This window comes from Schistocerca cancellata, chromosome 2 (genome assembly GCF_023864275.1).
Source record: "Schistocerca cancellata isolate TAMUIC-IGC-003103 chromosome 2, iqSchCanc2.1, whole genome shotgun sequence".
NCBI classification, from domain to species: domain Eukaryota; kingdom Metazoa; phylum Arthropoda; class Insecta; order Orthoptera; family Acrididae; genus Schistocerca; species Schistocerca cancellata.
Window position 1 is genome coordinate 144,473,577 of NC_064627.1, and position 23,596 is coordinate 144,497,172.

Consider the following 23,596-nt stretch of genomic DNA (forward strand, 5'->3'; position numbering starts at 1 on the left):
TCACAGTCAAGTAAACCAGCAACCAAGTGACGCCAGTAAAGCGAATTAAAAGAAAAACGAGGCGATGGAACCATCAAAATAAGTTGACGAGCAACAAACGCGATGTCGGCAAGCCGCGCACAGCTCAGTCGGGCAGTTCTCTTAACATTTCGAAATCAAAGGTTCTGCTCATTGGTGAGGGTCTACCTCAGAGATATGTCGCGCCTCTAAGCGTGGTCACCAGCTTCGCCTTTTTGGTATTGATTTTATGATTGACCTCCGTCGTACAGCGGCAAAAAACAGTAGACGTCTCCTCCAAACGATCAGGGCTGGTCTTGTGGAACACTGGCTTAGATCCCTCGGCATCGTACAACATGCGCAGTACGTGAATGTTTACCACACCTCACGCATCCCCCATGTGGCACAAATGTTCCAGTTCTGATTTCTCTAGCATGTCATATATTAATGGCAATGAGATCCTTTGTTTGTACCAGGATATTATTTAAAGTTCAATATTCCTCCCTTGCCCTCCCACGGGAGTGTGGTGGAGTGGGCTTATTCCATTCTCCAGACAGAGTTATGGCAATGTTTTTTAGCTCCCAACTGGAAGTCTGGGGTCGCTGCCCAATGAGTCTGATTAGACAGCTTTTGAATGAATATGCGCTAGTCTCCATGTCAGCCCCAGTCATATTATCAGAAATTCCACCCCCCTTTTACCGGTTTGGCACTTCTTTCTTGAATTAAGTTACATCCTTCACTCCTTACATCTTCTACATATATTCCAGACAAAGACTGTACACGACACATTACAAATGTGTCAAACAACCAACCCCATAGAACACAAGTTTCTACAGATCATGTGGCGTTGTGTGGTAAGTGGTGCGTGCAGGTTATCTCGACACCAGCGTCCAGTCCACCTGGTATATCACTGTCAATGGAAAACAGGTCAACCAGTTTCGTTTGCACTGCATCCACCTCGCTGACACAGCCCTCTGTCTCCACTGTGGTGTAGATGACACAGACACTCACCAATTCTCATGCGAACTGTGGTCTGACATACAGAGCCTCGTGCAGAATATCTTGTTATCTTGTCTTTCCTTGCCCAACAGACACCTGCTGAGATCACTTTCCTGACGCTTTTCCTAGATGTGATTCATTACCCTGCAACATAAACTAACGCTGTGAATTGAATAAGTGGTCATACGGTCCACTACCTTTTTGGCCCCATCAAGAAATCAGAACTAGGTTATCGGACATATCTTAATGATCGACACTGTTCACTTGTTCACAACACCAGATACAAGCAGTTCTTTACCAATTTTCTATGGAGTGCCTATCATGACCTGTGTTCCAGCTGGAACGTCCAAGCCATAAGATGCTGATCCTTTTTTGCCATCATGATGTTCTGAACGCACTACAAATGGAATCTCCATCAAAATTTCGAGAAGACACGTTTAGATGTTCCGCCAATCGGAAGGCACTAGTGATTCCTAGAACTCTGGTATATATACTAATAAAAATAGATAAATAAATAAAAATTGACATAGTGGAAAGTGTACAGAACAGTAATCCGAGTGTCATAGGGAGGGGTCTTTGTGTGGCAACTCTTTTGTTTCTTTTGTTAATCTTCACCTTTTACTTACTTGTACTCCAAGTAAATCGAAACAACGCTCAGTGTACTGTATTTATTAATACTTTCATAAAAGGCATGAAAAGTGCAGGCAAAAATAAACATCATAAGGTTGCAGTAGTGCATTGTACTTTGGCTAATTAATTCAATTCTATACGATGGCAATTATTCTCCACATTGAAAAATCTCACCAAATAATTGTGGATCTGTTTATCCCTCACGAGACAATTAAAAGTGTAAGCTGGCATGGTCTCCTGACCTTCATGTCTTACATATTCCATCCTCACAATCGTATTCTGCACATCAAGACACTTCATTCGAACGCAAACTCGATAAGGTAGAGTCAGTTTTGTATGAAATCATGTAAGTGTAAGAAAATCTAATAAGTAAATCGCAAGTGCGCACCAAGGTTGAAAAAGTCCAGGCTGGCGTACACGACATGACACCACAGGAATTTTCGTTCTAAAGAGGCTAGCAGTCGGCTGGGAGGCCCGTCCCTTCAGAGGGGTGAGGCAACACTCACCTACTTCAGCCGGAGCGATCGCCCAGAGAGAGAACAGCTTTAGCCAGAGTGAAGGGATAACGACCCCTGTGTTCGACTTAAAAGCAAATTCCGCTACATTGTGTGGGAGCGCCCAGAAGACGTATTTTTTTGACGGACCAACTGCGTAGTTACGGAGTTCTCACAGGAGGACAGTATATGCCTAACAGAGTTGCTACATATTTCCGCATTGGTATACTTAAATGTAACGTCGTTCTCCTGTTTAAAAGAGCAATGCTGATTGGCGGAATATTTCGGACGCAAAGAGCCAGAGGAGTGAGGGAAAACAGCGAATGACATACCCTTGCAATTTTTCCAGAGAAAGGGGCCATTCCGTTGTCGCTCTTGGAGCGGGAACACGTAACAAGAGCAAGTGCGCTCGTACGTGTACGCAAAGAGCGAGGAACAAAGTCTTTCCTCAGTACTTCACTGGGAGAGCACCTCTGTTGTTTGCGAATCGGAGTGATACTCTATATTGAGTCGCTCACGATTCGTCGTTGTTCACCGTACTGGCTGCCACACTTATTGTTGTGTACATAGTTCCGCATAGTCAGCGCGTACACAACTTTCCCACTAGAGCGCGCCCCGCTAAGCACAACAGCGCAGGCGCAGCACTCATCTGTCTCTGTACTATGAGATGGCGCTGTCATAGAGACGGACCAAATTCTGCTTTCGCTGATCCCCGTATTAATATGTAACGCAGCCAATGATATTGCTGCTAATGTAGAACCTTTCCTCCTCTCGGATCACACTCGCGCAGTGATACATGAATGCGCGAGGTATTATAACGAGTGTACAGACCTCCGATTAGTCAGTCTGCATCAGTCTGCATTAGGCTGCATTAGTCTATAGTCAAGTTTCAGTCTGCGCCTAATAAGATTACCATATTCCTATACATAGCTATGAAGAGAAATGTATAGACACTTTCTCAAGTATCAGAGACATGTGAGAATAAGATTAATGTACCAAGACCAAAGGAACTTCAGATTGTCAATTGTAAATAGCAGCCAGAGTCAAGTTAAGTAAGGTTTATGATTTTTATTATTTTAATAAATGTGTGTGAAAATTAATCAAGTTCTGTTTAAAGTTGTTCACCGTCCATCTGCTGCTCTAAGTGTGAAAGTGGCATTTCTATCGTCTGACCTAACGGCAGAAGATAAACATGCCATGGCAAGACCACGAGACATATTGCTGACACTCACCTACTTCACTAGAGCAACAAGTCAAATAATCTGATGGTGTGTGTACCGAAGTACGCACCCCACACTTATTGTGTGGTGTGAACATGGTCAGAGTATTAGCTAAACGCCTGCGAGCAAATATTGAGTGGCATCGCAGTGGACTGGTTATGTGACCGGTGTACCACGCCAATAGTTAGACTAGGGCTGGATAGGAGTCCTTCACTTCATCAAGGCATAGGGAGAGTTTGATTGGCGAAGGTCTGTCCAGATAGAAAGAGGTAATTGTGTTATTTGTCAGCAGCGGGCGACGCAGGCAGGAGTCGTCACAGCTCACGGTATTGTGTGCTACAGCGTATGCGAGCCCCATCTTTCCTCCCTAACAGTACACTGCATTACATTTCTCACGTGACAGTCTTGACCGTACATAGAAAAGTTATTCAAGCTGTGTAGGCGCGGCTCTCAGCCATTCTGCCGAGTAAATAACATTCTTAAAGAAAAGGGAGAATAGAACCTTTCCATACTTTGTAAAATAATAGTATTCCTGTCCATAAGAGGCAATCTACTGTTCCGAAAAGAACCCGGAATTTATAATTTTATAAGAAAAGATTTCACTTGATTTCTGAGAATTTTTTGCAATAAATAATATTTTTCGTTTATTTATTTTTTTTCTTACACTAACTACCAATAATCCAGTACCCAAGTAATCCACTAGTTACGTAAGAATATAGAATATTTTTGTGTCTTTTCCTTACAGTGGACGACACCAGAAGATATTTGTTGCTGAATGTTTTTCAAGCAATTCTTGTTGGTACATTATGAGCATCTGTATGACTTCTGTGGTAGTGTGAGGTGGAAATTGTTTCTTGCAGGAGCCAAAGGGTACTTGCTGGATCAATCCATTGTGCAACTTGACAAAATAAATCCCACACACTCACAAAGGAAGAAGTTTGTTCTCCTGCAAGAAGCGCTTAATTTTCAATCGCGAATTTTCCTTTGCCTTTCCACATCAAGCCTTTTATGAAAATATTAATAAATATAAGAAAGAAGGAAGGTCAGCATCAGGCATAATATCACATCTTTTTTACTGTAGATCTACATTCCAGTTGACAGTGCAGCTACCATCAATGTGTTGCACATAGTCATGTAGGTTTAACATATCATGTCCATTGTAATTATCCGGGCTGTTATGCCGTGGTCGGTTGATGAAATCTGTGGTGATTCCCAACGTTTCGTCTCCGACTGCGGGAGACATCTTGAAGGGGGTCCGTAGCTTGATGGAAGGTCCAACACACCCACTGGTTCGCTACTGACTGCCGCTAAATTCCGTGTCCGCGCGCCCCCACGCCGTGGCGTGACGTCACGTGTTTTGAAAACGTCAGTGCAATTGGCCTTAACAGCCCGGATAATTACAATGGACATGATATTTCCGGCCGTGAAAGTCTAGATTTTAGTATCAGGTTTAACATAGTTATTGTGACACATATTCCAATCTACCTTAAGACATGCGAAAGCATTAGACCAACTGTAAGGACATTCACACAGCGATTACCGAATGACTCCGTGAACAAGAAGTGGATTTCTATCATTGAGGAACTGAACAGTATGTAGAACGTTCCCACTGTTGTTTGCAGAGATTGGGTAGCTATGTTCAGAAACAGAAAATAGAATCATGTATCACTTTGAAATGTGGTGGAGCATTCAATAATAGTTACGTGGTCTGCTTTAACAGTGTGTGACTTACTTCCTGAAGTGCTGTGATACTTCCGAAAAGCTGTCGATAATGTACTGAAAGCTAAACTGGGGACAGTAATCTAACGGAGAGGGTATCGCATACAGCTGTCGAAGCATTGCAAAAGTCAACCAAAATACGCTACCAAACTTACATCCAAACGGGCATATAGCAAAAGAAATTATTTACTAACAAAGATATGATACAAAGTAACTGTCTGTGTATGTCCACAGTTTTCAATACTGCAGTCAGTGAAAGTGTTACGGCGTGAAATCAGCGCCGGCACACCTGTCGGGCACGAAAGAGAGGAGACGGCTGTGAGAAGGTCAGCCAATCGCACGCTGATCGACCTGCCTCCAGGACGACAACGCGACAACAGCGGCTTCTATCGCAAGAGGACATAAGCGCCGCACCTGGCTGGTGGAGCCCACACTTCGATGGCAGCTTCACTGTTAACCACTTCGTGAACTATCTCTATGTAGCACCGACTTGCTGTTGTTGTGGTCTTCAGTCCTGAGACTGGTTTGATGCAGCTCTCCATGCTACTCTATCCTGTGCAAGCTTCTTCATCGCCCAGTGCGTACTGCAGCCTACATCCTTCTGAATCTGCTTAGTGTATTCATCTCTTGGTCTCCCTTTACGATTTTTACCCTCCACGCTGCCCTCCAATATTAAATTGGTAATCCCTTGATGCCTCAGAAAGTGTCCTACCAACCGATCCCTTCTTCTAGTCATGTTGTGCCACAAACTCCTCTTCTCCCCAGTCCTATTCAATACCTCCTCATTAGTTATGTGATCTACCCATCTAATCTTCAGCATTCTTCTGTAGCACTACATTTCGAAAGTTTCTATTCTCTTCTAGTCCAAACTGTTTATCGTCCATGTTTCACTTCTATACATGGCTACACTCCATACGAATACTTTCAGAAACGACTTCCTGGCACTTAAATCTATACTCGATGTTAACAAATTTCTCTTCTTCAGAAACGCTTTCCGTGCCATTGCCAGTCTATATTTTATATCCTCTCTACTTAGACCATCATCAGTTATGTTTCTCTATTCTGAAGAAGACTGATTATTTTGTACGTCGCGTTTTGCTTGTGATACACATCAAAGTTAAGTATTGTAATTGCCATATTGTAATAAAACTGATTAATACGAGTTGTTGACTGTATGTCTAGCGAACCAAGTATGTAGGATTCCTACAAACAACAGATACAATGAAACAACGAGCGGATTCTGCATTAGTATTGACACAATCTTAAATTCTCTCTAAATGCCGACTATACGGCAATTATACAGCGAGTTCAAAATGACGTTTCAAGGTAATGACTTATCAATATCGAAAAGCTTCCTGGATAAGTATCGTGTACGATCAAAAATAGTGCTAGTACATCATAAGTGACGAACATTTCAGGTTTCAAATATCTACAATATACGAAGTCTGTTCCAAAAATACCGGAACATCCGTAATTTCGCGCCAATGGTGTGTTGGGGCGAAGTGCGGTTGACATCCCTGCACACGCCTGTGTTTAATGTGTAACTGCCGGGAGTTTCATTTTGTATGTTTATTACTTGTTGTTCAGTGCTGTATTAGTAGAACCTTGTGTCGCACAGTCCACCAATTTCGAGATAAAAAGAGTTAGAGGAGCAACGCATCTGCACTGAATTGTGCGTGAAACTCAAACCTTTACAGAGACACATCAAATGGCGCAGGAAGCCTATGGTGATGAGTGCCTAAGCCGTACTCAGTGTTCACAACGTTTAAAAATATGCAGACGGAAGTTGAAGTTAACCCTCGTTCAGGACGTCCTTCGACATCTACCGACGACGCTCATATCAGAAACGTCAACGGAATTGTGTCTGCCAATCGAAGACTGACTGTCCGAGAAATTGCAGAAGAACGTAACATTTCAGTTGGATCATTTCACAAAATCCTGACACAGCATCATGGAACGCATCGTGTTGCTGTCAAGTTTGTCCCATAGCTCATGAGTCAAGATCAGAAAAACCTCCGCCTCGCAATATGTGAAGAGCTTTTGGATCGCACAACTGAGACCGAGATTTCCCTTAATAGAATAGCAGCTGGTGATGAGACGCGGGTCAACGCTTACGACGCTGAGACCAAGGTTCAGTCTTCACAGTGGGTCGGGAAAGGTTCTCCAAAACCAAAAAAAGCTCGTCAGCTGAAATATCAAAGTCATGCTGATAGTTTTCTTTGAATCTGAAGGATCAGCTCATCATAAATTCGTGCCACAGGAACAAACTGTTACTCGATGGTATTGTAGGGATGTGTTGCGACGCCTGCGTGAAAATGTGAGAAGGAAGTGGCCTGAAATGTGGCGATACAATTGATGGCTCTTGAACCACGATAACGCACTCGCACATTCATCCCTGTTGGTGCGTGACTACTGCACGAAAAACGAAATAACTGTGCTGCACCATCCTCCGTACGTTCACACTTTGAAAGCCTCATTGAAAGCACGAAGATTTGCGGCGATAGACGAGATAAAAGACAATTCGCAGATGGCGCTTCGCGCGAACCAACAAGAGGCGTACCAAAACTACTTCCGGAAGTGGAAACGACGTTTAGAGCGTTGTATCAATTGTGGAGGATAGTATTTTGAAGGAGACCAAGCACAATACGTAAAGGTAAGCGCAGAAAAATTTTGTGGACGAAGTTCCGGAATTTTTTCGACATATCTCGAATTTTGACTTTTACGTACTGATGCCACGATCAAAACGAGTAAGTTCAGTCATATATGTGGCCCAACACAAAAGGTCCTGACAAACGATTCGAGGAAGGCTACAATGACAAAATTTTAGAATAAAATAGCGATTACAGCCTTAGACCACTGGACTGGGGATCTTGCGACCTGTGTGAGAGATTCTCTGAAAAAGACATGATCAGAAACAAGCATATCCGCAAGGAATTAAACGTATACAACGTGCTGAGCGAATTAAGGAAACACAGAACACAATGGAGAGATCATATTACATGTATTTCGCAAACTGGCTACCACTAAAACGTTTGCTATTTCGATCTTCTGAAAAAGAAGACCTTTGAAGACTGAGTACAGGACTGACACCCGAAATGGCTTGAAGGATGCTTGAAGAGCAAGATGAAGGGGATGATGAAATTAGTATAAAGCAGTTTAGGTTTCATCCAGTATATGTGTATACAGTAAGGCCTGGGACGGTCACAACATGCGGTCACTCCTTCTAGGTATCGATAGTCTTTGATTTTTTTTTAAAACCTAATCAGTTGCAAATTCGACTTCATAGGTTATTACTAAGTTGGTTGGGTTGGGTTGTTTGGGGGAAGAGACCAAACAGCGAGGTCATCGGTCTCATCGGATTAGGGAAGGACGGGTTACACGCCTCGGTCACCTCTTGTTCGCATTGACGGCACTTTCAACAGTGGACGTTACATTCCAGATGTGTTACGACCCGTGGCTCTACCCTTCATTCGACCCTTGCGAAACCCTACATTTCAGCAGGATAATGCACGACCGCATGTTGCAGGTCCTGTACGGGCCTTTCTGGATACAGAAAATGTTCGACTGCTGCCCTGGCCAGCACATTCTCCAGATCTCTGACCAATTGAAAACGTATGGTCAATGGTGGCCGAGCAACTGGCTCGTCACAACACGCCAGCCACTACTCTTGATGAACTGTGGTATCCTGTTGAAGCTGCATGGGCAGCTGTACCTGTACACGCCATCCAAGTTCTGCTTGACTCAATGCCCAGGCGTATCAAGGCCGTTATTGTAGCAAGAGGTGGTTATTCTGGGTACTGATTTCTCAGGATCTATTCTCCCAAATTGCGTGAAAATGTAATCACACGTATAATATACTGTCCAATGAATACCCGTTTATCATTTGCATTTCTTCTTGGTGTAGCAATTTTAATGGCCAGAAGTGTATAAGTGACAAAAAGATAGTAATATATTTTTGTAAGAGAGAGTGACTTATGGACATAAACTTTGCCTGTAGTCTGTATTTAAAATTTAATGTGATGATATAAATGCTAGAAGAATGAACAGAAACAGTGTTGAACCTGACACCCCGATAATTTGTTTGCTATAGCAAGTAATACCCCACCATGAACGATGGACCTTGCCGTTGGTGGGGAGGCTTGCGTGCCTCAACGATAAGATAGCTGTACCGTAGGTACAACCACAACGGAGGGGTATCTGTTCAGAGGTCAGACAAACATATGGTTCCTGAAGAGGGGCAGCACCCTTTTCAGTGGTTGCAAGGGCAACAGTCTGGATGATTGATCTGGCCTTGTAACAGTAACCAAAACGGCCTTGCTGTGCTGGTACTGCGAACGGCTGAAAGCAAGGGGAAACTACGGCCGTAATTTTTCCCGAGGGCATGCAGCTTTACTGTATGATTAAATGATGATGCCGTCCTCTTGGGTAAAATATTCCGGAGGTAAAATAGTCCCCCATTCGGATCTCCGGGCGGGGACTACTCAAGAGGATGTCGTTATCAGGAGAAAGAAAACTGGCGTTCTACGTATCGGAGCGTGGAATGTCAGATCCCTTAATCGGGCAGGTAGGTTAGAAAATTTAAAAAGGGAAATGGATAGGTTAAAGTTAGATATAGTGGGAATTAGTGAAGTTCGGTGGCAGGAGGAACAAGACTTCTGGTCAGGTAACTACAGGGTTATAAACACAAAGTCAAATAGGGTTAATGCAGGAGTAGGTTTAATAATGAATAGGAAAATAGGGATGCGGGTAAGCTACTACAAACAGCATAGTGAACGCTTTATTGTGGCCAAGATAGATACGAATCCCACACCTACTACAGTAGTACAAGTTTATATGCCAACTAGCTCTGCAGATGACGAAGAAATTGAAGAAATGTATGATGAAATAAAAGAAATTATTCAGATAGTGAAGGGAGACGAAAATTTAATAGTCATGGGTGACTGGAATTCGAGTGTAGGAAAAGGGAGAGAAGGAAACGTAGTAGGTGTATATGCATTGGGGCTAAGAAATGAAAGAGGAAGCCGCCTGGTAGAATTTTGCACAGAGCACAACTTAATCATAGCTAACACTTGGTTTAAGAATCATGATAGAAGGTTGTATACATGGAAGAACCCTGGAGATACTAAAAGGTATCAGATATATTATATAATGGTAAGACAGAGATTTAGGAACCAGGTTATAAATTGTAAGACATTTCCAGGGGCAGATGTGGACTCTGACCACAATCTGTTGGTTATGAACTGTAGATTAAACCTGAAGAAACTACAAAAAGGTGGTAATTTAAGGAGATGAGACCTGGATTAACTGACTAAACCATAGGTTGTACAGGTTTTCAGGGAGAGCATAAGGGAACAATTGACAAGAATGGGGGAAAGAAATACAGTAGAAGAAGAATGGGTAGCTTTGAGGGATGAAGTAGTGAAGGCAGCAGAGGATCAAGTAGGTAAAAAGACTAGGGCTAGTAGAAATCCTTGGGTAACAGAAGAAATATTGAATTTAATTGATGAAAGGAGAAAATATAAAAATGCAGTAAATGAAGCAGGCAAGAAGGATTACAAACGTCTCAAAAACGAGATCGACAGGAAGTGCAAAATGGCTAAGCAGGGATGGCTAGAGGACAAATGCAAGGAGGTAGAGGCTTATCTCACTAGGTGTAAGATAGATACTGCCTACAGGAAAATTAAAGAGACCTTTGGAGATAAGAGAACCACTTGTATGAACATCAAGAGCTCAGATGGAAACCCAGTTCTAAGCAAAGAAGGGAAAGCAGAAAGGTGGAAGGAGTATATAGAGGGTCTATACAAGAGCGATGTACTTGAGGACAATATTATGGAAATGGAAGAGGATGTAGATGAAGATGAAATGAGAGATACGATACTGCGTGAAGAGTTTGACAGAGCACTGAAAGACCTGAGTCGAAACAAGGCCCCCGGAGTAGACAACATTCCATTGGAACTACTGACGGCCTTGGGAGAGCCAGTCCTGACAAAATTCTACCATCTGGTGAGCAAGATGTATGAAACAGGCGAAATACCCTCAGACTTCAAGAAGAATATAGTAATCCCAATCCCAAAGAAAGCAGGTGTTGACAGATGTGAAAATTACCGAACAATTAGTTTAATAAGCCACAGCTGCAAAATACTAACACGAATTATTTACAGACGAATGGAAAAACTAGTAGAAGCCGACCTCGGGGAAGATCAGTTTGGATTCCGTAAAAATACTGGAACACGTGAGGCAATACTGACCTTACGATTTATCTCAGAAGAAAGATTAAGGAAAGGCAAACCTACGTTTCTAGCATTTGTGGCCTTAGAGAAAGCTTTTGACAATGTTGACTGGAATACTCTGTTTCAAATTCTGAAGATGGCAGGGGTAAAATATAGGGAGCGAAAGGCTAATTACAATTTGTACAGAAACCAGATGGCAGTTATAAGAGTTGAGGGGCATGAAAGGGAAGCAGTGGTTGGGAAGGGGGTAAGGCAGGGTTGTAGCCTCTCCCCGATGACATTCAATCTGTATATTGAGCAAGCAGTAAAGGAAACAAAAGAAAAATTCGGAGTAGGTATTAAAATCCATGGAGAAGAAATAAAAACTTTGAGGTTCGCCGATGACATTGTAATTCTGTCAGAGATAGCAAAGGACTTGGAAGAGCTGTTGAACGGAATGGATGGTGTCTTGAAGGGAGGAAATAAGATGAACATTAACGAAAGCAAAACGAGGATAATGGAATGTAGTCGAATTAAGTCGGGTGATGTTGAGGGTATTAGATTAGGAAATGAGACACTTAAAGTAGTAAAGGAGTTTTGCTATTTGGGGAGCAAAATAACTGATGATGGTGGAAGTAGAGAGGATATAAAATGTAGACTGGCAATGGCAAGGAAAGCGTTTCTGAAGAAGAGAAATTTGTTAACATCGAGTATAGATTTAAGTGTCAGGAAGTCATTTGTGAAAGTATTTGTATGGAGTGTAGCCATGTATGGAAGTGAAACATGGACGGTAAATAGTTTGGACAAGAAGAGAATAGAAGCTTTCGAAATGTGGTGCTACAGAAGAATGCTGAAGATTAGATGGATAGATCACATAACTAATGAGGAAGTATTGAATAGGATTGGGGAGAAGAGAAGTTTGTGGCACAACTTGACCAGAAGAAGGGATCGATTGGTAGGACATGTTCTGAGGCATCAAGGGATCACCAATTACGTGGGGGGAGGGCAGCGTGGAGGGTAAAAATCGTAGGGGGAGACCGAGAGATGAATACAGTAATCAGATTCAGAAGGATGTAGGTTGCAGTAGGTACTGGGAGATAAAGATGCTTGCACAGGATAGAGTAGCATGGAGAGCTGCATCAAACCAGTCTCAGGACTGAAGACCACAACAACAACAACAGCAAGTAATACCGCCTGCAGTATAGGATCAGTGTAGAAAGTATAAAAAGGGATCCATTTAATTTTTGTATTTTCTTGAGTTTTGCATTAAAATGGGTAGTAACGAGGTTCGTGAGTGCTGTGAATTGGGCACCGATCGCGGATGTAACTATAATCTAAGACATACGTTTTTACATCGTGATAGTGTGAAGGTATGTAGAGATAGGTTTTCTGGATTGGCATATTTCATTTCAATCGTTAAGGAAAATTAATCAAGTGGTTTTTCACATTTTACATTGTAGTGGCTGAAGAATTTCTGTGTACATTCTGGAACCACTCAGCCCTCTACCGTCTCGAATACACGATATTCTAGATACGAGTGTTGGGTGGTAAAATCCTACCTACTGCGTGTCACATCTTTGTGTGTGCAGGTTTAAAACCAGTCGCGGGAAGAAAGTAGACGCGATGGTCGAACGGCACCAACAAGTACCTGTCGGGCAATCCATAGATGTGTTAGTGAGTGTGTATGGAAGAACCATGGAATCTATATGCAGCTTTGTGCTTATTGTGTCACTGACTATCGTTATGTGAAACAAGAACAATTGAAAAAGTACTCGTATAGACTCTTTACTCAGCATTGTTAGAGGCAAGACGTTTTTTCAATCTCCTTTTCTGAAAGTCATGATGTCTAAGCAGACTTTCTTTCGAATGTAAATCAATTTGTTTGTAACATACGACTGTACGAGAGACTTACTGAAGTTGCATATTACGAGGTGCATTCTAGTTCTAAGGCCTTTGATTTTTTTTCTCGGGACTGGAAAGAGATAGAAACATGCGCATTGTCTTAAAATGAGGCCGCGTTCATTGTCAATACGTCCCAGAGATGGCAGGACCGGACGGCAGATGGAATTTCACCGCCAGCGGCGAGAATGAGAACTGTTTTAAATACTTAAAATGGCGACGTTTTTCTTAGTTGAACTGCGTTCAATCATTCGTTTTCTGAATTTGCGTCGTGTGAAACCAATTGAAACTCATCGACAGTTGAAGGAGACATGTGGTGATGGAGTTACGGATGTGTCGAAAGTGCGTTCGTGGGTGCGACAGTTTAATGAAGGCACAACATTGTGTGACAACAAACCGAAACAACCTCGGGCTCGCACAAGCCGGTCTGACGACATGATCGAGAAAGTGGAGAGAATTGTTTTGGGGGATCGCCGAATGACTGTTGAACAGATCGCCTCCAGAGTGGGCATTTCTGTGGGTTCTGTGCACACAATCCTGCATGACGACCTGAAAATGCAAAAAGTGTCATTCAGGTGGGTGCCACGAATGCTGACGGACGACCACACGGCTGCCCGTGTGGCATGTTGCCAAGCAATGTTGACGCGCAATGACAGCATCAATAGGACTTTCTTTTCGTCGGTTGTGACAATGGATGAGACGTGGATGTCATTTCTCAATCCAGAAAGAAAGCGCCAGTCACCTCAATGGAAGCACACAGATTCACCGCCACCAAAAAATTTCGGGTAACCGCCAGTGCTGAAAAAATGATGGTGTCCATGTTCTGGGACAGCGTGGGCGTAATCCTTACGCATTGCGTTCCAAAGGGCACTACGGTAACAGGTGCATCCTACGAAAATGTTTTGAAGAACAAATTCCTTCCTGCACTGCAACAAAAACGTCCGGGAAGGGCTGCGCGTGTGCTGCTTCACCAAGACAACGCACCCGCACATCGAGCTAACGTTACGCAACAGTTTCTTCGTGATAACAACTTTGAAGTGATTCCTCATGCTCCCTACTCACCTGACCTGGCTCCTAGTGACTTTTGGCTTTTTCCAACAAGCCGCACATTCACCAGCTGTGCTGCTATTGGCTCAGCGATTTTCCAGTGTTCAAAACACACTCCTAAAGAAGCCTTCGCCACTGCCATGGAATCATGGCGTCAGCGTTGTGAAAAATGTGTACGCCTGCAGGGCAATTACGTCGAGAAGTAACGCCAGTTTCATCGATTTCGGGTGAGTAGTTAATTAGAAAAAAAAAAAATCGGAGGCCTTAGACCTTGAATGCACCTCGTATGTTGAAAGTGAAAATTTTTATTGTGCTTGGAAGTCAAATACAACGTTGATTGTCGAAATGTAAATTTGAATGGCTACTTATTTCACTAGTAAAAAGAGTCTTGAAAGTTCCTGTACCTAGGGTTATTCGACGGAGAAGAAGCCAAGAGAGTTTCCAGCAGCCAGCTATCCAGTAAAGGAGAGTGGCTGCAAACCCCAAGTAAGTCATCTCGTAAAGAAGTGGAATGTGGTTTGGGGAAATAAATCAGTATAACCCAGACCCATACTCACACTTTTAAGTCGTCAAAACGTTCGAACGTGGCGACCTGTATGAAAGGACCGAAAAAAAAAACAGGAATTGTCAGTCAAAAACGAGAAAAGAAGCTGTTGTGTGTTGCCATAGCAACCGAACATTATACGACAAGCTATTTACTCTGAGACATTGGAATATGTTCAAGTACCTAATGGAGCAAAATTTGAATGAAAAATGGTGAAGATGTGAGAAATTCACAAGGATATAACAGCAAAGAAGATTTCGACGTATTTGTCTAAGAAGAAATACGGATGGAACGCTTCAACCAAGAAGATCCAGTGCGGCGAGTATACAGCTCTCGCACAGATCGCGGGGACGCAAACGTGGAAACCAACGTACATCCGACGCCTCCGCCACCAGCAGCTGTTCACCGGTGCTGACCCGTCTCCACATCCGCTGACGTACGCTACGAGAATTCAGCGCCGGGTGAGCGTGTAGCAAAACTTCATTACTTTAGGACGAAGTGGGACAAGATACAGTTGAGTGAACTTTATTTGTATAGTTATCATATTTAAAGTTAGTTTCAAATGCTTACAAGAGCTAAGCATACAAGAGTATGGAAAATATACAACAGGTTGTGGAAACTGAAGACGCAGCTATGCTCATAAAAATTAGCAAAGAAGTGTCTGCCTGGGCTGAGTTGGTAAGTTTGAAGGGCTTATTTCAGTAGTGGTACAAGTCCATTGTCTCCACTTTTCTGCAAATAATGCTTCTGCAATTAATGATCGAAACAAACAGAAAGAAAGGTTCATCTCTAGCAAGAAGCCATATGTTTGAATATATCTGGTATCTCAACTGCAGATTTTTCAGCGCTCATTTAACGTTAGGACTCTGTATCTCACAATGAACACCAATGGACTTGTACCACTATTGAAATAAGCCCTTCATTTAATCGAAGCTCAAAGTGCGACTCTAAGTAAAGAACTAGGCTTAGTAAATTCTCAATTAAATGGAAACTCTAAATATTCAAAAGACAAATTTAGGTTTGTTAAGTGTCAAGGTCGACTCTTAAAGCAAGGAATTTAGTAATCTGCACGAAGGCATTGGCGCTTTGAAGACTGATTTCGACGCTATAAGCAGTAAAGTAGAGAATTTAAAAGCTGATCTAAAGAATGAGTTGACAAACTCTTTGACTACTCACATAAATTATATGTTTACCGAACTTAGTAAGAAACAGAATGATACCTTTCAGGCCTTGTCAAAACGGTTAGAACTTAACATTGAGAACAAATGTAACAGTGTAGAATCGGGACTTATTGAAAAGTTAGGATCCTTTGAAAAAGTGTACAATATTAAGTATAATGATGTAAGGCATGGGTTGTATACTTTGCAAGAGAGTGTAGACGAGCAGAATGAGTTAATGCCAGTCATACAATCGCAAATTACAGCTGTCAATAAACGGGTAGATAATGTAGAAAGAAATTTCATAGAGAAAATAGCTAACTATGATATTATAAATGTAATTAGTTTGGAAGAACAATTTAGGGAAATTATAGATCGAAAAGTTACCGAGTGAATAACATCCGGGCATGTATCGCGTATTCTTTCTTCTGAACTTAATGATGACAGGAAGGGTATGGACAACCTGTAGAAAGAGATTAAGCGCATCTAAGATAAAGTAGAAAAAAATGTATCTTCACCTAATGTTGTATTAACTAGTGAAGCTGTGACTGATTTGCAATGGAGAGCTAATTCAGGGTTATCTAGACAATTCCCTAAATTTAAGTCGGACGGAGATGTACATCCGACTCATTTCTTAAGAAGGATTAACCAAGTATTACCAAAAAATTGGGAAGACTCTAAGATGATCGAATTTTCTGTGAGGTACCTTCTAGGGGAAGCCTCAGAATGGGGTACAGCAAATATTGAGAATTTTTCCTCTTGGGAGGACTTTCAAAAGAAATTTAAAGAGAAATACTCGTCTGCCAGTGCTCAAGAAAAGTTGATATCAGATCTATGGGGCCCGAAGTATTACAATAATACTTGGGGTACTATGAGGAAATATTTCGATTGGCATTTAACACGAGCAAAGTATTTAGATAAGCCAATGGAAGAAGAGGGATTAGTACGTATTTTAATTAGACGATTGGCCATCTATGCGAGAAAAGACATCTTATGTAGTTGTTGGAAAACGGTAGAAGAGTTCTTACCTGTTGTTGATGCACTTGATGCAATCAGTAAGGACCGCAACGAAACTTTACACCAAAGTGAAGTTCCAACTATAAAACGAATAGCGGGAATAATTTAAAAAGGTATGAGGCAAACTTAGCAAAAGTACACAAGTGCAATAAGAAAAGTTGTAACAGTAATTATCAAAAGAAGCATCCACGTTCAAATTTAGATCCAGTAACTTCTAAAGAATTTGTATCGAGTAACCAAAAAACAGAAAAATAGGAATGTAGTACCTCGTTACGGTAACCAACCCGTAATTAGTATAATGAGGAAAACGTTGTTCGACCTGGATCCAGAGCCGGGGCCCAGGTCGTGGAAATATATTAAGTGGCCGTATTCCATATAAGTATGTTAGCTTTACGCACAAAATACACACACAAAGGAATGGTTGTTACTTGAAGAACCAAGCTTAGCTACTAATAATCCACAACCTATAATAGCAGAGACAGTGGAAAATTCCAAGGTTAGCATATTTATAGATTCGGGAAGTGAGGTATCACTCATCTCAAACGCATTTTTTAACTCGATAAGGAATAAACAGCACTTACCGTTATTGCCAGTGACTGGAGTATACATAATAGGGATCACGAGAACAAAAAGTTAACTTGTAAAATACGAAACTCAGGTGAACTGCAGTATTGGAAATATGTTATTTCGTCATACGCTGTTCATAGTAGAGAATATTAATAGAGACGTACTGTTTGGTTTAGATTGGTTGTTAGAGTTCATAGTCATCTTAAACTTTGACGAACATCTTTGTTTTAGTAAAGGGGACAGTAGATGTTCGACACCTTTTGTGACAAATAGTCACTTTGATGAACAAACTACAGAGCGCCAGTGTCTGCGATTAACAGCTACAGCACAATTATCACAAAAAATCGATAATGTTGATCAAGGAACGCATCAGACTGATATACAAGACAAAGTTTATGAATCCCTAATATTAACAGATCAACAAAGACGAGATTTGTATAAAATTTTAATGGAGCATGAAGTGGTATTTTTCGATTGTCCAGGTAACATCAGCGACTATATTTGTAACTTCAAAATCAAAGACGACACTCCGTTCTTTTCCAAACCGTATCCAATACCAGAGAGTTTGAAGGAAGTAGTTCGGGATGAGATTAACAAAATGATTGGTAATAATATTATAGAACGAATTTTCAGTGTAATGAATAATCCTCTGTTAGTGGTGAAGAAAGTTACAGGCGTGGCACCATTAGTCTTAGACACTCGTACATTGAATCGACATATAGAGACGGAGAGGGACCAGACGATTAATATCGACGAATTGTTATCCAAATTTGAGAAGGCAAGATTCTTTAGCACGATGGATTTGACTGTGGGATTTTGCTGATAAAATTATATCCAGAATCCAAAACGTATATAGCCTTTTTTTTGATGGAAAATCATAACATTTCAATGTATTGCCGTTTGGACTCAATATCTCCGTGTCCGTATTTACATGTGCATTAGTGAAGCACGAGGGAGAGACTTATTGAAGGATTTGATAATGTATGTAGACGATATCCTAATAATATCAGCTACTTGGGAGGAACATTGTCTAACTTTGTACAAGACTCTGAAAAAAATTTAAGAGAAAGGTATTACGGTGAATCTGTCAAAATCGTTTTTTGCGGGCCAAGAACTTGAGTTCTTAGGGTATATTGTAGGAGTAGAGGGAATTAGACCAGACAAATGGCTCAAATGGCTCTGAGCACTATGGGACTTAACTTCTGTGGTCATCAGTCCCCTAGAACTTAGAACTACTTAAACCTAACTAACCTAAGGACATCACACACATCCATGCCCGAGGCAGGATTCGAACATGCGACCGTAGCAGTCCCGCGGTTCCGGACTGCGCGCCTAGAACCACTAGACCACCGCGGCCGGCAATTAGACCAGACTCTGAACACGTATAAGCTACCACAGAATGTCCGCACCCCAGAAATGTAAGACAATTTAAAGGATTTTTAGGTGTGGCCGGATACTATCGACGGTACGTACGAAGGCAGGAGTTAAATGTCCCGAGAATTTTACATTTATTAAAAAAAGGGAGTACCGTGGACTTGGGCTCAAAGTGCAAATAATGTATTTGAAAACGTTAAAAAAGCGCTTGTTGAGGCACACGTATTACATCACCCAGTTAAGAGCGAACCGTTTAAAATTTCGACAGATGCATCTGATTACGGGTTTGCTGCCGAACCTTTCCAAGGAGAATGGGATCCGAGTAATGTAGAACACAGAACCATAGCTTTTGCTACGCGTAGCCTATATAAGCACGAGCTAAATTACACAGCTACCGAAAACGAAATGTAGGCGACTATGTCAAGTATTCAAAAGTTTCAAACACTAGTATGGGAATCAGAAATCAATATTTATACAGATCGTCAGGTTGATGCGCTGGATGCTTTTCCTACAGGAATACGATATCAAGATACGATACGTAAAAGGTTCCGAAAATATAGTACCTCATGCATTTGGAGGCTACCCATAGGAATGGAAGAATTGAAACGTACGGAAAGACCCGGCGTCATTTTTGCCGTTAATTTTATGTCAGCAGAATATCCGAACATCGGGGTAAAAGAGATAGTTCAAGAATAACACAGAATATCCATCATGATCCTTATTTCACAGAAATATTTTCTATGTGCATCCAGAACTCGTTGCCTCCTAATCAATTAGGAAAATGGAAAATTGTAGATCATAACTTGTTTTGGAGACACAGTGTAACACCACAGCGTTGGCGTTTATGTATTCCGAAGGTAATGGAAGACGAACTTGTATGGTATGTTCACACAGGGTATGGACACTTCGGAATCACAAAATGCATATCTCATATGAATCAGTTTTATTATTTCAAGAAACTAGGATATAAAATAGCATCTTTGATTAGAACCTGTGAAACTTGCCAGAAAGTAAAAGAGAGTAATACGTGAAATACAGAATGCATCCTATTATCCCAAAGTTATGACACTACCTTACAGCAGCAGATTTCGTTGCACCAATTTCACAAGGAAAGGGAGGAGTGTCATATTTTGGTTATCATACAATGCTGGTCAAAATATGTTATACTATATCCTATTAAGAGAGCAAATATGCAAACTGTTATACACTGATTACAACAATACTTTCTAGAAGTAGGTAAACCAAAACGGGTTCTTACAGATAACGGACCACAATTTGTGAGCAACGAATTTAGAGATTCCTAGCGTGAGAAAGTATTCGACAAGTGTTAACATCGAGTTACAACACGTCATCAAATCCGCATGAACAAGTACTGAAGGAAATTGGAAAATTATGTCGTACATACTGCCATGAAAAACAGACTTCGTGGGCAACGAAAATTAAGAACTTTAAATTTATCCTCAGTGAATTACCTCGTTTATCGACTGACACTTTAGATGTTATAGGCAAACCTTTTGTAGGAGAACATTTACTGTAAAGTAGTAATGAGTAATGGATAAATAAGAGAGAGGCGTGAGCAAAGAAAGAAGACGAAAGTAGGAGTAGAATTAGTCAGGTCAGGTTGATCATTAAGCAATGTCAATGCAATATAAATTCTGATGAACTGAAGGATAGTAGGATGTAAGTAGTATATATGGACATAATATCTACTGAAAGTATAGAAGTTGATAAGTAGAGGATGACTGCAGGGACTGAATGGTATATTAAAGGATGAATGAGAAGTATAAAATAGATTTATAGCTCTACCAGAAGATACTTAATTATGGTATACATAGAAATGTATATTAGGGTAATGAACCGTGAAGCCTACTCAGAAAGGATAAGGGGGGCATACTGGACATTCATTAAGTATAAATGGCAGACGTACCTACGTGGAGCTAGGACGATCTGTGGCCTAAAAAATAGAGATGTTTTGTAAGGGACGTATCTGCCAGAATGAAAAGAGGAAGTGCTCTCATAAGGTCAATCAACAAGCAAGGAATAGGAGCTGATCCTAGGAGAAGATGATAGTATCGTGACAAAAGTCACAAATTTTATAGGAATTACTCTGGAAAGTGTAAATTCTATGAACGACTAGCATTATTATGTTTCGCGAAAGAAAATGAGTGTCAAAAGAACACTTTCACTTCGCCCAGAGTTCCTCCAACCTAGAAATAATGAAAATAGTACATACTAGGAAAAAGTAATACAGAAGGTAAAAATAGAAAAAAGATTACTCATGTGTCCTAAACACCTGAAGTTTACGATTGAAAAAAAATTAAAGAAATGAAAAAGAGTTCTCACAATTACTAAATATTAGTAAAGCTGACTAAAACTTCGAATAAATGCTTATGTCTTAATAACAAAGTAGAATAAGAAAAGAGTCGAGAAAAAATAAGCCAAAGGTTGTGCAAGGAAGGACAGAGAATTGTTACTCAAAAGATAGATGTGTGTATATAGGCATATGTAAGAAATGTATACTGTTAAGAAATGAAATGTTATTACAAGTGATATTATGTAAATAATGATTATGCATAAAATATCGCGTGTTCGGCCGGGGGGGGGGGGGGGCGTGTAGTGATTCCAGAATTTCTTTGTGTAAATTGTAGAACCACTCAGCCTTCTACCATCTCGAACACACGATATTCTAGATACGAGTGTGGGATGGTAAAATCCTACCTACTGCGCTTCACATGTTTGTGTGTGCAGGTTTAAAATCAGTCGCGGGAAGAAAGTAGGCGCGACGGTCGAACGACACCAACAAGTACCTGTCGGGCAATCCATAGATGTGTTAGTGAGTGTGTATGGAAGAACCATGGAATCTATATGCAGCTTTGTGCTTATTGTGTCACTGACTATTGTTATGCGAAAGAAGAACAGTTGAAAAAGTACTCATATGGACTCTTGACTCAGCATTATTAGAGGCAAGACGTTTTTTCAATCTCCTTTTCTAAAAGTCATGGTGTCTAAACAGACTTTCTTTCGAATGTAAATCAATTAGTTTCTAACGTACGACTATACGAGAGACTTACTGAAGTTACATATTATGTTGAAAATGATAATTTTTATTGGGCTTGAAAGTCAAATACATCGTTGATTAACGAAACGTAAAATTGTATGGCTACTTATTTCAGAGGCTTGAAAGTTCCTGTACCTAGCGTTATTCGACGGAGAACAAGTCAAGAGAGTTTCCAGCAGCCAGCTATCCAGTAAAGGAGAGTGGCTGCAAACCACAAGTAAGTCATCTCGTAAAGAAGTGGAATGTGGTTTGGGGAAATAAATCAGTATAACCCAGACCACATTCACACTTTTAAGTCGTCAAAACGTTAGAACATCTCTGGCACAGCATCAGGTTTAAATCAAAGATTAATTTGGTGAAAACCCAAAAAACTGATAAATTTTAAGCACTATTTCTAGTTGTTGGCCATCGCAAACAAACATGCTGTTGGCTTAGTGTATGTGAATTTATTATACTATACTCTCCGCCGTCATGTAGAGACATGTTTCAAATAGGAGTGCCAGGTCTGATGATATTCTATAATCAAATGTCATTCTCAACACTTCACAGTCTTGAAGCCAATAACAAATTCGTTCGTCGATAAACAGTAGGCAACTTTCCTACTGACGTTGTCAGTGCATTCGATGTGTGGTGACCGCTTTCAGTTTTTTGTAGTATTCCATAGCTTGACGTCTAGGCGACAATCTTCGAAATACTAAATCCGCACCCCAGGTTGCGGTTTGCTCTAGTGTCGCTAAACTAGCGGCCACTGACGCGGTCCTAAACAAGCTGCATTATAGGGATCCCGTGTCTTTACACCTCGAGCTATGAGGGTTTTGACATCTTTTTTATTTTATTTTTAGCTCTGGTGAGTGAAGTGCCATATCTTTTTGGGAGCTCTCAAAGCTTATTGAGAAGTGACGTCGAAATGACGGCTTCCAGAAAACTCCATGTGACGAGGAAACTCGACAGTTTTTGACAAATGTGCTGGACGAGTATACGTCATTTTGACGTCGCTTCCCAGCAAGCTTAGAATGAAAATAGCATCTTCCGTAATATCTGGCAGACTTTTGGCTAACAGTAACGGAGCGAGGGTGACACTGATGGTCGCGGAAGCCGAGCGGGGTGTAACGTCTGGCAGTACAGTGCAGTACGAGTTCGTTCGCGGAAGCGCTAGGACTGAGTATGAAACGGAATGACGATGGCTGTTGGTAAATGGATTAAATTTTTTAAATACATGCTAAATTCAGAATGTATCATCTGTAAAACTGGCTTCAGATTCAATCAAAAAAATCCTGCTCATGTTCGATCCCAAATTAGCAGTGTCGCAGCAATAAATGGTAAATGGAGTCACGTTCGTTAACTGTGAAGGGGAAGAAATTAACAGGGGGTTAGTCACCATTCAATACAAGTGTTGGGTAGCCGCATAATGCGATGTCCAACTACCGCAATGTCATGTGTTCCCACTTAGTTACTCGGAGTTTGATACCAGGATTGCAGGTCGCAGAAAACAGCACTACTGACCTGCACACGCGGATGCCGCGACAGCATGTAAACAACAGCGTCAGCAATGTCCCCTGGACGCAAGAAAGGCGACTCTTTTACTTTTTCGGGCAAGTCGAGCTGTGCCAACGTTTTCCTCAGTCCTTCGGTATCCACCAGTCCAGGGGAAATTTGCTGAAATGA

At 41.3% G+C, this 23,596-nt stretch overlaps 1 protein-coding gene across 1 annotated transcript in view; it reads right to left on the reverse strand.

Moving 5' to 3' along the window:
- LOC126151992 (dehydrogenase/reductase SDR family member 11-like) overlaps positions 1-23,596 on the reverse strand; it is an 87,421-nt gene that overhangs the window by 13,084 nt on the left and 50,741 nt on the right. Inside the window, exon 5 of the mRNA XM_049915977.1 lies at positions 23,435-23,587. Within this exon, the coding sequence (XP_049771934.1) occupies positions 23,435-23,587 (153 nt within the window). The remainder of the gene's footprint in view (positions 1-23,434; positions 23,588-23,596) is intronic.